At 39.6% G+C, this 12,846-nt stretch overlaps 1 protein-coding gene across 2 annotated transcripts in view; it reads left to right on the plus strand.

Moving 5' to 3' along the window:
* Positions 1-12,846, plus strand: part of kremen1 (kringle containing transmembrane protein 1) — a 75,822-nt gene that overhangs the window by 58,618 nt on the left and 4,358 nt on the right. The window contains exons 4-7 of one of the 2 annotated variants that reach the window (XM_008417853.2): positions 6,317-6,441; positions 8,104-8,257; positions 9,186-9,518; positions 12,422-12,661. In XM_008417853.2, the coding sequence (XP_008416075.1) occupies positions 6,317-6,441; positions 8,104-8,257; positions 9,186-9,518; positions 12,422-12,661 (852 nt within the window). The remainder of the gene's footprint in view (positions 1-6,316; positions 6,442-8,103; positions 8,258-9,185; positions 9,519-12,421; positions 12,662-12,846) is intronic. The other variant, XM_008417855.2, reaches the window with a different exon arrangement.

Raw genomic sequence — 12,846 nt, forward strand, 5'->3', positions numbered from 1 at the left:
ACTGAGATTTCATTTTAGTCCTAAATCTGTCACCTGAACTCACATCATGTCTTCTAAATAAAGCAACACAAACCAGTCTCCAGTGAAATAATGATAATATTTTTATGCTGTTCTTCAAAGTCATATTATTGGCAAAACTAATACTCCTGTTACTGACTGATTGGGGAATTTCAAATGTTTGTGTTGTTTCACGCTCATCTTTTTACAAAATAGGTCTTCATGTTTTTCCACAGTTGTTGTCTTCAGCTGCTTTGTGGTATCACTGCGTAAGAAATGCAGTGTTTTCTTTTTTTTGTTGTTGTCTTTCATTCTGAATGATGTAAGAATCAGGAGGCTTTACTCTGCAGTGTAGCATTTGAAGAAAAGTTTATTCACATCAGTTTGAAAATGTGCAATAAGAAAGTGAGAGACTCTAAAGTTAAGCGTCTGGTGCCCAGATAAGCAGTGGAGCCTGTCACTCCAGACGAATGAGACTTTACTGTCTTGGAAAGTATGTGATGATAAATGAAGTGCTTATCTTTCACCTACGGTGGCCACAAAGTATCTGCTCGTCTTTTCATCTCCAGACCTCGCCGGTATCAGGTCTCCTGGCTCTCCTCGGGACACGGCCTATTTAGTTTGTCGGCAGAGGCGGCGATGCAGTGTGGTGGCCATTTTTCATGTCTTCCCTGCATTGTTCGAACTCAGAGAAGACACTAATTATTCATTTAAAGCCCTGCTTCTTCTCCCTTCCCTCTAATTAGATGGTTAGTCACTATCCCAAGGCCCCAAGCGGGGACATTGATCTGCTCTGTCTCAGTCTTGTTGTAGCAGTCTCCACCTCACACACAAACAAAGAAAAATCACTCGCACAGATTCCACTTATAAATGTATTTGTTACCTGTGTAGTTTGCACAAAAGGCAAACTGAGAAACATGCATCGGTAAATCTGTAGGTTAGCTCTAATTCCTTTTCTCTTCCTGACAAATAATAACAAGTTTAAGTTGCAAACGTGTTCCATTTAGTGGCTGGAGAATTTATGATCCGCATAGATAAACAAAAGCAGCTAAAACACACAACAGCAACTCCCACTTCTTGACAAACCATGCTGAGTTTCCAGAAAGTCCTGGGGGAGCTTTGTGGCATATTTCTCCATTTTTCCTTATGTTCTGGTGGGCTGCGGTGCAGTCGACTGGAGTAATCACAGGCTCGGCGAAATGCAGCAGCTGTATTTGTTTACGTATTGAATATACCGTACTACAAAAGCGGTAATAAACGAGGCCGAGTCACATCGAGAAACGAGACAAAGCAGGGAATAAAGACACAGGAACAGAAAGCAGAGGTGCAGCGCATTAAACTTAAACACTTAACCTGCTCGGGTCGGATTCATGAGCTGCTGGAAGACTTTCCAAGACTTCAGTGCATCTTTGTTTTAAATTACTTCCTTTAAGCACTTGAGGAATGAGCTTTTAAAATCCCACATAAACTCCTTCAACCTAACTGCTGCTCTCTAGTGCAAACACTAATGACTTTTGGATTGGATGTTAATGAAGCAGTGATGCAACTAAAATGATCATTTTTAATTTTTCACACTGGTTATTTTTGTCTATTTTGTCTATTCAGTTTGCTTTCTTTTCACCCTCAAGTCAAACAAAAACTAAATTAGATTCTGTAATACTACACTGACTTCTATTAAGAGGCACTTGAAGGTTAAACACTGCTACAAATGAAAAATAATAAAAATAATAATAATAATGTGTTTTGCTTTGCAGAGCTGCCAGAATGTAAAGCATGTGAAACAGTACAGAGAAAAGCAGTCTTTTACTTTGTCTCATCATGCCTGCATTTATTTTCTCTGGAGGTTTTGTCTCTGGCAGCCTCAGCGATTGCAAAATCCTCAGGTGTTGGACTTCTCTCCTCTACTGGTGTGTTTTTGAAATTAATAGAAACTGTCTGTGTTAGCAATACGTCGTCGTGGCTTGTAAGAATTTGCAGCATCGTATTAAGTGTTAATCTGCCTGTTAGATGCAAATAGTGTGCAGCTAGAAACAAGGAGGTTCTTATGAGAACTGAAAGACATGGAGGAGTTTAAAATGTTCTTTAAGTTACGATACTAATGAAAAGGAGCATGACTTTGTTTTGGGCGTCAGATTTTTACAATCTGAGGAAATATTAATTCAATTCTGTTACCTGTTGAACAGTTATATGTGATTTTGGCTGAATGCAAATGTGTTTTAAAATGATTAATCTTCCATACTTAGACGTGTTGAAGCAACAAAGTAAAATTACCGAACCGACTTAAGAGAGCAGAAGAAAAATAGTCTGAAAATTTTTCATTTATTATTTTGTGAAGGTAATTACTCATTATGCAAACCTCATGCCATCACCCACACGTTAAAGCCCCCGGGGGAGATTTCATCTCTGATCTGTGTGGGTTCTGTCAATCAGCCTCTTTAAGCTGACCGCTCCTGTTCCCACGCCCAGAACTGCTCAGGCAGAAACTCACAGTGGTTCCTACTGAGGAACATCAAGAAGTAACACTTTTAATGTTTGTTTAGAGCAAATAAAACAGCTTATACTTTGATTTGATTCTATGCTTAATTAGCTTACTTTATTTTGTTGTTTTTTTTGTAGTTGCTGAAAGTGTTCTTGATTTTCCTTGTTCTGTAGATGGAGTGGACTAATGTAGACTTCTTATCAAGTTAGCTGACAATACCTGATTACAAAGCATTAAAATTCACGACAGCAACTTATTTTTATTTGTTTTTTGGATATTGGACAGAAAAAGGAACCAGTTTACTAATATTTAGGAAGGATTGTGAGAATAGCTTATGGCTAACGTTAGCTGCTAATGTTAACTTTAGATTTCAAGCTTTCTATCAGGGCAAACTAAAGTAGTATTTACATAAGTAGTCGATACGTAACTACACATTGAACAGAGATTCTTTAAAATACAGTTTCAGATTTATTAAACACATTGCTACCATTTTGTTAAAACATGAAAACCAGCATTTTCAATTTATTTTCAGCATTAGAACCAAATTAGAATCAGACAAATACTATATCTGGTCTGAGTTTTAACAAAAACCTTAACTGTTTTGTAAACATAAAGAATTAAGTCTTACAATCTCATTTCAATCTCACGACAGTATCATATAGTTCCGTTTTGTAATGGGGATGTCATTAACACTTCGTTTAATTACTTAAGACAAAGGGATTTTGAATGCTTTTTGCAAACTTGTTGTAAATGTTCCTTTTTTTGAATAAATAAATCAAAAACCATTCCCATAAAACAGAAAGATTTGTCCCAGTTATTGCCCAGAGTGGGAAAAGAAACACCCATAAACAACATTAAAGCCTTTCTTTATGGATTTGTTGACTTTCGGTTTATATTTTAACTCCCAAAGGACACTCCCTTGATTTATTACGTTCAGTAAAGCACAAGAAAGACAATTCCAAGTAATCAAGTTGTTTGAAATAGAGAAAAATAACCATGTTTAAAAATCAATCACTGCTCGTCTTTGTAGTCTTTTTGGCTGGAACAAATTGTGATCTTGGCTTTTGAACTGAATCCCTGCAGCACTCCAGTGACCTAATATTTGACCTCATGTTCCCTGCCTTGCCTCATCTTGAACACTGTGCTATGAAGATCAAGCAGAAAGCCATAACTGTGTCAATTTAATATAATTAGAGAGACAACCTCTAAATGCGTTTTTGGAGTTTTCTGTATTTGCTTTTAACCCTCCAGATGTCGTAGGAATTTCAGATTTTCTTCCCATAATAACACGTTTGTCGCCTGAGCTCATCAACCTGCTTGCATGAACTCGCTGCCAGCGCCTGCCGCAAAATGTTTGATGTTTCAACCTCATCCCTGCGTGTGTTGTTCTCCTCTTTACCACTGTTTTTTGGGGGTTCTTGACCGAGGAACATATATCTGCTGTTAGGCGCTCTGCGTTTCTGTGCAGGAAGGTAAACAAACCAAGCTGTGAGTGTACGGGTCCAACTGAGCCCCCGTCCTGCTGCGATCTCCAGAGGTTTTCATAGGTCTGGATCGGAGCTCCTTGTGTTTCCTCCTTTTCTCCCCTTTGGCTCATTAAAGCCCAAATTCCACCAGCAGCTTTGAAGTGTGTTAAACATTTTTGTGTTTTTTTTCTAAGTGGATATTTGTGCTCGTTGAGTCTGCAGCACAGATGTTTGTGATGGTTGTTTTCTCCAGGAGTTTTGAGGCAGGACAACTTTTGGGATAAAGACAGGTAGGAACGTCGCAAGAAAGATCCGCGTAAAATCCAAAGCTGCTCCGGCGTGATACGATCCCACCTGCCGCTCGACGGCGCGAAATGAGACGAGACGAGGACAAAGAACGATAAATTGACTGCAGTCTGAAATCTTCATGTCAAAGCAGAGCGAAAAAAGAAAAGATTATTTCTGCCTTTAATCTGAGCTGCTGAGCCCTGCAGAAGCAGTTTTCCCCCCACTTTGCTTTTCATAAGGCATCACTGAAGTGCCTTGCTTGGAGGGAGGTTGCTGGTTTCCAGCCAGGTGTTTATCTCTGCTCCCGCGGTGCACACTCCTCAGGGGTCAATCCAGTGCATACCTGAGCAACAGATGATAAAAAAACTGCTTCCCCAGCTCTCTTTGCTCTCTGTATGAAACACTGAAAACCTCAAACTCTCTCATTACTTTCTTATTTCCCTTTAACCTGTCATATAATCCTGCTCCTAACTTAGGCAGTGTGTTCCTTCGTGTCACAGTAAATGACCCAAGCAACCGTATTTACCCTCCTCTGAAGCTGTGGCTTGGCTGGAGCTCAAAAAAACAACAACAACAAAAAAGAATGCTGCACATGATTCATTGCTTGTGCGACAGAGTTAGACGACTTTGTCTTCAAATGCTGAGTCATTTGTCAAACACAGTGCGGTGGAAGACCAAATAACGGTCGCTTTGCGGCCAACAATTGAGAATGTGTCTGTTTCGTGCCGTTTCTCCTTGTACCCACCAGTCTGTGGCGGAATCTTAAACATGTCACACTTTTCTTTCTGAAAAGCCTTTGTGCTTAATTCTTTCATAAACAGAAAGAATTTGCAGAATCTCACTGGGGATGGCAGAAAGTCTTCGTGCCAGCTGAAAAGTTAACTCTGGCACCAACACCATAGACCCAAACCGTCTGTGTGTGTGTGTGTGCGTGCGTGTGTGGTCTTTATCAAGGTCAGATCGACGCAAGATGTTTTGACCGCAACGAGGTTGTAAATATTTAATCCAAATTTATGGTCTGTCCATGATGTTTCTGTTTGCATATTATCAGTTCGTTCCAAAACAGAACCAGGACAGCAGAGTGAAACTGCTTCTCGCTGGTGCTGGTGCTGGTGCTGGTGCTGGCTGCCGTCAGCGGCTCTGCTTGTTATTTTGACGACTGCTGCTGAGAGTCTCAGTTCTGGGACAACGCAGCATCGGGGGACGAACAGCCCTGCAGTCTCCGGACTCGTCAAACTTTGCATCCAGAGACCGAGATGCTGTTACTGCACCAAAAACAAACGTTCCTCTGTTTGATATCCAACTTGTGATTGAATAAATCCCTTGATATGTAACAGCAATATATATCTCACAGCTTTCAATTTTGCATTCCAGTTGTGTCCAAAAGCGTGATTGACAATCTTTGCTCATGCCTCGTCCATCTTTGTTTTAATGAGGTCTTCTGCGCCCTGTAGCTGGATGATACCCCTCCAAAGGAACATTTTTTTTTCTTGCTTCCCATGGAAATAGCTTTCAATTTGTGAATGTATTACTGTTTGTCAAATTTGTTGCACTTCACAATGCTGCAGTAAAACACAAGAAAGCCAATTTATATGAAAAACAAATCATAAATGGGACATGGACTGCCAGAGGCTTTATTGTCTCTTCCTGGGCTATTATGCTGAATTTAAAGGCTTTGGAGTGTGTAATCACTTTGCTAGATTTAAAGAGATGGTATTTGAGATGGGACTCAATTTAATAAATATACTGTGGATTAAAGGAGGCAGACAGATAAAACTACAGAGCTGTGATATGAAAATGCTCCATCTCTTATCTGCATCTGTTTGGTCAGGATGGAGGGAAACTGTAGAGAATGAAAGACAGTAAATACAACTATTCATGCATCTTTGCACCTCTTCAGATTCATTCTCTTTTTGCATATCTTTTCCAGAATGCTAATAACAAGAAGTGCAAACAGTTTATTTATTCAATAATTAATTTCAATTGAGTGTTTATGTATTTAATTCTGACCTTGCACAATGTCAAGTTAAATGTTCAATAAATTACATAAAAATAACCCCAATCTCCTAATCCTGTCTCTCTGCAGTGCCTGGGAACCTGGGCTGCTTCAAAGACACCGGTCATCCTCCGACTCTCCCTGGAGTCCATGAGATCTCCAACAAACTCACGATCCAGACCTGCATCAACTTCTGTCGAAGTCAGAAATACTCGGTGAGATTTACCTTGACGTCACAGTACGCTGAAAGAAAGGAAAATGTGCAACTTCAAGGACAAAACAAACACCTGAAGGACTTTTTTTTGTCCACCTGTTGGATTAAATATTGTCCAGATTGCACTTAAACTAGTCTTCAGCTCAGTTGTGGCGTGAATGATGGTTCGTTTTGTTGTCATTTGAATGACCTTATTACTCAGCCATCAAACATGCTGCCTTAAACCAGTCTGCAGATGACAAATTATCCCAATAATTAGGCCTGACAGCGGGAAATGAATGGCTGTTAGCCCACTGGACACCTCCTCTGAAAGGTTTTTCTCATTTTTCCATCACAACAATTGTTGCCACCACAGACTGCGCCAGGTGTTGATTTTCTGTCCCAGCAGATCCGCCCCAGCTCCGTCCACAATGACAGACACAGATGAGTCCTTTTCACCTGCTAGCTGTGCACATGCTGCAGAAAGAGGCTGCTAGTTTTTGTTTTACTGTTATTGTCCTTGACAAACAATAAATACTTGAGAATCTCGAGCCCACATGACTTTTTGAGCGAGGCATAAATCTGTCTCTTCATTTTACGGCTTGTGTGGCGAGCAGAGGCTGAATGAATTCCTGTTTCATGACACAAAACATGGAGGGTGGGAAATGTTGCCCGTACCTTCAATTCACCAAATTCATCTCGGCCCAGAAATTGGAACAATGGTGTCTTTTTTGAATGAAAGACAATGATTCTTTTGAGAACAAGTGTTCCCAGTGCCTGGGAGGACGTTTAGGGGTGAAGTTTTTAACTTTTTTTTGCTGTCATGTTACAAATCTTTAAGGAACTAATTATCATTAACTTTTGTTTTTATGGTTAAAGCTGTATGAGTTTCTCCGTTCACATTACACCTTATAAAAGTATTCAAACCCCTAAACCTTTTCCCATTTCGTCATGTTCCAATCTCAAGCATTTTTGTATCTCAGTGGATTTTTTTTTTTTTTTTGACGGATCAGTGTAAACGTTTTTACAGCTAATTGTAAAAAGGAAGGGAACTGATGTATGCTTTTCAAAATAATAACTAAAAAAAAAACTGAAAAGTGTGGCATAAATTCACATTCAGACTTCCAGAATTAATACTGTGTAGAAGAGCCTTTTGCTGCAGTTAATGCTGCAAATCCTTTGGTGCATGCCTTTCTTTGCACATATAAAGACTAAAATTTGTGTCTAATCTTCACAAAAAAGTTTAAGTTCAGTTAGACTTGATGAAGAGTGCAACTGGGCAACATAAAAAAATATGCAGAGGTGATTTTATTTGTCAATATCAGCTTACATCTTTCCTACACACGATTTTTAGCTGTGATGTTTGCAGCTGTAAATTGGGAAAATGTGAAAACATTAAGGGGTAAAAATACTGTTTGCTAATCCATACAAATTAAATGTAAACAGCAATGAACATAAATGTGATTTTTGATATTTAAAAGACCCCAGAAAGTCAACAGTTTATGGTATTTGTTGGTATATTTTCAGCATTTATTTTTCTCTAACAGCTGAGAATATCTCATTGTGTTGCTTCTCAGTCAGCAGACTTGAGACCCTGGAGGGTTTGTCTCCGTGTCTGCCTTGCCAAATTGATTTCAAATGAAAATCACTGACTGGAGTTTGTTCCAAACTTTTTGTTTTGCAGCTTGCTGGCATGGAGTCAGGTTATGCCTGCTTCTGTGGCAACGAAGCAGACCTGCAAGACCATGTGGAGTCGTCCAGCATGGAGTGTAACCACGTTTGCTTCGGCGATCACACTCAGCCCTGCGGAGGAGACGGCTGGGTCATCGTCTTTGACGGTAAACGCCGCTGAGGCATTTTTCTCATGCCTGTGCTGCAGTTTGGTGGAAAAATTAAGTTCTTAGGGGAAAGTTTGACAAAACTGTGTGGTGAAAACTTTGCAGTGATTTCTGTGAGCCTGAAAGTTAGCACCCAGTGCCTGCTTGATATTACATGGACCTAATAAATTTAGATTTTCCACATGTCACAGTTGCAGTGTACCATGAATATTCATATTTATTTTGTTCAATATTGACATATTTTTGAAATACATAATGGTTACAACAGAATGGAATAGAATATACTTTACTGTTCCAGAGGGGAATCAGCAGACAAAAACAACACAGGGATAAAATTCAGGCTCTAAACAATCAACAATGCAACAAGTTGAGGAACAATGTAAAGTGTCAGCTGTAGAAAGCAGCGTCAACCTTTTCTTTTATTAAATTTGTCCGCATTGACAATAACTGCAAACAGTTTTCTACTGGTGCGATGACAAGACTCACAGGTGGTATGAGATCCTCACAGTGTGATAACTTTGATTAAAATGCCACAGTTTCAGCATTTCACAGTATTTACACAAAGATTTAACACAGAAATGCATGAAATAAACCAATTTCTAGTTTCTAGTTATTTGTTAAATCCTCAAATAAATCGATAAAAGTCTGAAATTATGATGTAATTCAACTCATGTCTGCCTGCAGCTTTAGCTACCAGCCTAAGAAAATGTATGTGGTAATAAAAAATGTTTTCATCAGGATTAAAACTGCTATTTAAATTATTTACCTATATAAAACCCTGCACATCATGTTGATTTTTTTTTAAATCCAGTGCCATGCTGCCTTTTGAGTATCTCTGTTACCAGTTCATACCTGAGCTTATTTCAGGATCAGACCATCTTTAGAAAAGCATTCATCTCTGACGTGCTTCGTCTCCTCCTGCCCTCAGTCCGGGTTGGCGCCTGTGGCGGGAACTACACGTCCCCCGCTGGAGTGATCTACTCCCCAGACTTCCCTGACAAATATGCCGCCAGCCGCGTTTGCTACTGGACCATCCAGGTCCCCGGATCCTACGCCATCCTCTTCAACTTCACCTTCTTCGACATCTCCGACCAGACCGACATGGTGGAGCTTCTGGACGGCTACACCAGGGAGGTGGTTGCCCGCTTCGACTGGCGCAGCCCGCCGCGGGGGCTGGTGAACATCACAGGAGACTTTGTCATTCTGTACTTCTTCTCGGATCGCACCAATCAGGCTCATGGCTTCGCTCTTTTGTACCAAGGTAAGATTAATTACGACTGCATCCTATAAACCTACTGCTGTCTGTGTGCTGACTTGATAGCATTTTGTTCAGCAGTTTTAGTTAAGTTTTCTCCTGTTAGGTCTGATTCTCATGAGGTACAACTATCAGTCATTTACCTTACAAATCTGGCTTTTATGAGAGACTAGCTGAAAGAAAAACATTGCATATTAGTTTACTTTGAAGTATATCGCAAACACATAATGTCTAAAGTCAAATATATTGAATCTTTGTGATCTGGTTAAATTTAAAACTGCAGTTTTTGTTTGAGACCAGTCACAAAATCATCAAGATATGTTCTGTGGCAGGAAGATGAGTTATAAGTCAATTTAAAAATCAGAGAGTCCATCCTGATAGAAAAGTGTGTGTGTGTGTGTGTATCTGTGTGTGAAGAGTGGCTTTGTGGAACTGGTCAAATGTTGAATTGAAACAATATAAAGACATAACTCAGTTTAAAATAAGAAATTAAATCGTGAACTATATTAAATGAAGCCAACTACTTTCTCAAAAACGATGTCGGAGGTTTTATGTTTGATTGAAACAAATGGTTTGAGTTATGTTATCCAGCTGTTACAAAAGAAGTTGTTCTGTTTTTTATTATTGTTCATTTTATTTTATATGCAAATATATTTCTTATTTCCTGTTCTGTAAATGAATAATGTGCAAAAAGTAACGCATATAAAAGAAAGTTGGCAGGATCAAATAAGTTTATACTTCTACATAACTCCATTTCAAGTAAATAGTTTCTAAATATATATCATGGTATATGAATTGTGATTAACTAAACTAAATTAAACTAAACCAAATTAAATCATATTGGCATCATCATACTGTGGGGACATGTTTTTTCTCAGTAGGTACAGAGAAACAAGATAATGGTTTTAGAATGGCCCAGTCAAAGTTTGGCTCTAAATACACCTGAGAATCTGTGGAAAGATTTGAAAGTTCCAGTTCCCACATGCTGCCCATCCAACCCGACTGCGTTTAAACTCTTCTACAAAGTATTGACTCATAGGAATAAGAATGCACTCCACACTTTTCAGATCTTACATGCAAAAATGTTGAAACCATTTTTTTGATTCTCTTCCGTTTTGAAGTTTTGAACCACCTCTTGCTGGTCTATGACATAAAATTGCAATAAGGTCATTGGCATTCATCGTTCTGTGAAACCTTTCGCAAGGCGCTGTAGATCTCTCTCCGCAGCTGCAGATGATCCTGCGTGTCTGGATAAATTTGTTTTTCAAGGAACTTGCTCCATTGTCAGCAGGCTGCTTGGCTTTTCCAGAGTTTGCTCCCTGCTGAACCTCAAAGCAAATATGTTGGACAAATATGTACATAGTACTGTCAGTGCACCTTCTTATAATCCAATTTTACTGTGAAAAACAGCTGGGAAAACTGCAGTGAATTTAAAGCCACATGTTTGTTTTTTCCCAGACTGCCCTGCTGTGTTTTGCACAATTTTAATATTATGATAATTTCTAAAAGGACGCGTAAGTCGTAAGATGACATAACAAGGTGTAGGTGACATTTAATCTCACAAGCTGACACAGAACGATGCAGTCTGTTCCCGCTCCTCCCTCTCTGTCGCTATTTATATTCCTGTCATTTTTCTGCCTCGGTGGAGTTACACTTTAACAATATCAGGAGGTCAGAATCTCCTGGCCTCTTCACAGGTGTGGCTCTTGTTTTCTTTGAGGCGTCGCGTAGCCAAGAAATAGAGACGCAATGCAGAAAAAGGTCACCACGTAGAGTCAGAGCTCCTGTTTTGAAAGGCTGAAAGCAAACTTTACATCGATGCAGTAGGCGAACAGAACAAGGAGCCACGTCGAGAGAGAAGAAAGATCACCGAGTTTGATAATCGCCACTAAATCCGTTCTGTATCTCCATGGTGGCAGGCTGGGAGGCTGGGCTGTAATTTCAGGGTAAACGCTCTCAGATGAGGATGGTGGTGCATTTCAGCTGTGACTGGGTTTGAAGCATGCCATTTTGCCTGCAAATGGGAAACATGTGGGACGTTCCGGGAACATCACAGTCAGGTCGAGCGATTATGTGAAAAGTAGGAAAAATATCCCACGCTCCTTTCGGATCCGACCACCATTCATGGCGGACAGAAACGAGCTGGGATGGAGAAGTCTTTACTTGTGGTTCCGGGTCTTTAATGAAGACCGTTTGGTGAGCTGTTCACTTCATGAGAACAACTTCATCATATTCATCAATACATTATCAGTTTGAGGTACATTGGTAAAAACACATATGCATATTAAATACAGAATAAACAGATTTTAATTTTAAACGTTTTCTACAAAAAATAACTGCATAAAATTTAAAACAACATAATATTTAGTATTGAAAAGCAGAAACATGCAAGTTTTCCTGGTTTGACTGAAAAAAAATCTAATTAAATTACAATCAATGATGGATGAATAAAGTGCAGGTTTAAAAAGTGAAATTAAACTTCTCATTTTAACTGACACTTTATTAAATCACTTTGTACAGTTGCAGTCAAAAGTTTAACTACACTCAACCTGCTTATTGTCTAAATTTTAATCATTTATTTGAACTGTTTCTCTTTTACATGGTGTAATAATAATAATAATAATATGAAGAAGAAGAAGAATTATCCATTTTCAGAAGTTATTTAGCTTTTCCATGTGGGAAGCTGCCAATTTTAGGCCATTTTTGAAAACGCTGATCAGCCTCACAGCTCTGAATTATTGTTAAAAATCATATTAGCACTAAATATTCACTCCTCCCTTTGCTGTATAATTTGACATCATCCTCCAGGTCATCAATTAATTTTGGGATTAGCTCATTCTCAAGAGGAAAATTAAAAATCTAAACCTGCTGGTAGATGGTTTTAAAAAGCGTCTTCATTTTCTGTTCAGCTCTCAGAAGGCAGGACGCCAGGACCACAATTCCCAGAGGCTCGGATGAAAAAGAGAGCAAAGACGCCTCCAGCACGCTGGGCCCTCAGCTGTCCAGCAGCGTCACCGAGGGATCCAACAGCACCGCCAACGGACGCACCTCGCACATCCTCTACGTGATCACGTCCAGCCCCGGCAAACCCGAGCGCAACATGCCAGGTCAGTGGGCTGGACGCGGCGAGACCACCGGCCACAGCACTAGTATGTTAACACCCCACCATACTCAAATCTAAGCATGAACTCTTCCCTCTGAAACTGTTCAGATCAACTTTTTTTCCCCCGCAGAAATGCTTCTACATGTTCAGACCAAGTGTGACTCTACCTTAAAGTGCTGTTTCTACCTGACAATCACTCAGAAGTGAAGTAACTTTGAATTTCCCCAATGA

The sequence above is a fragment of the Poecilia reticulata genome, linkage group LG9 (genome assembly GCF_000633615.1).
Source record: "Poecilia reticulata strain Guanapo linkage group LG9, Guppy_female_1.0+MT, whole genome shotgun sequence".
Lineage (NCBI taxonomy): Eukaryota > Metazoa > Chordata > Actinopteri > Cyprinodontiformes > Poeciliidae > Poecilia > Poecilia reticulata.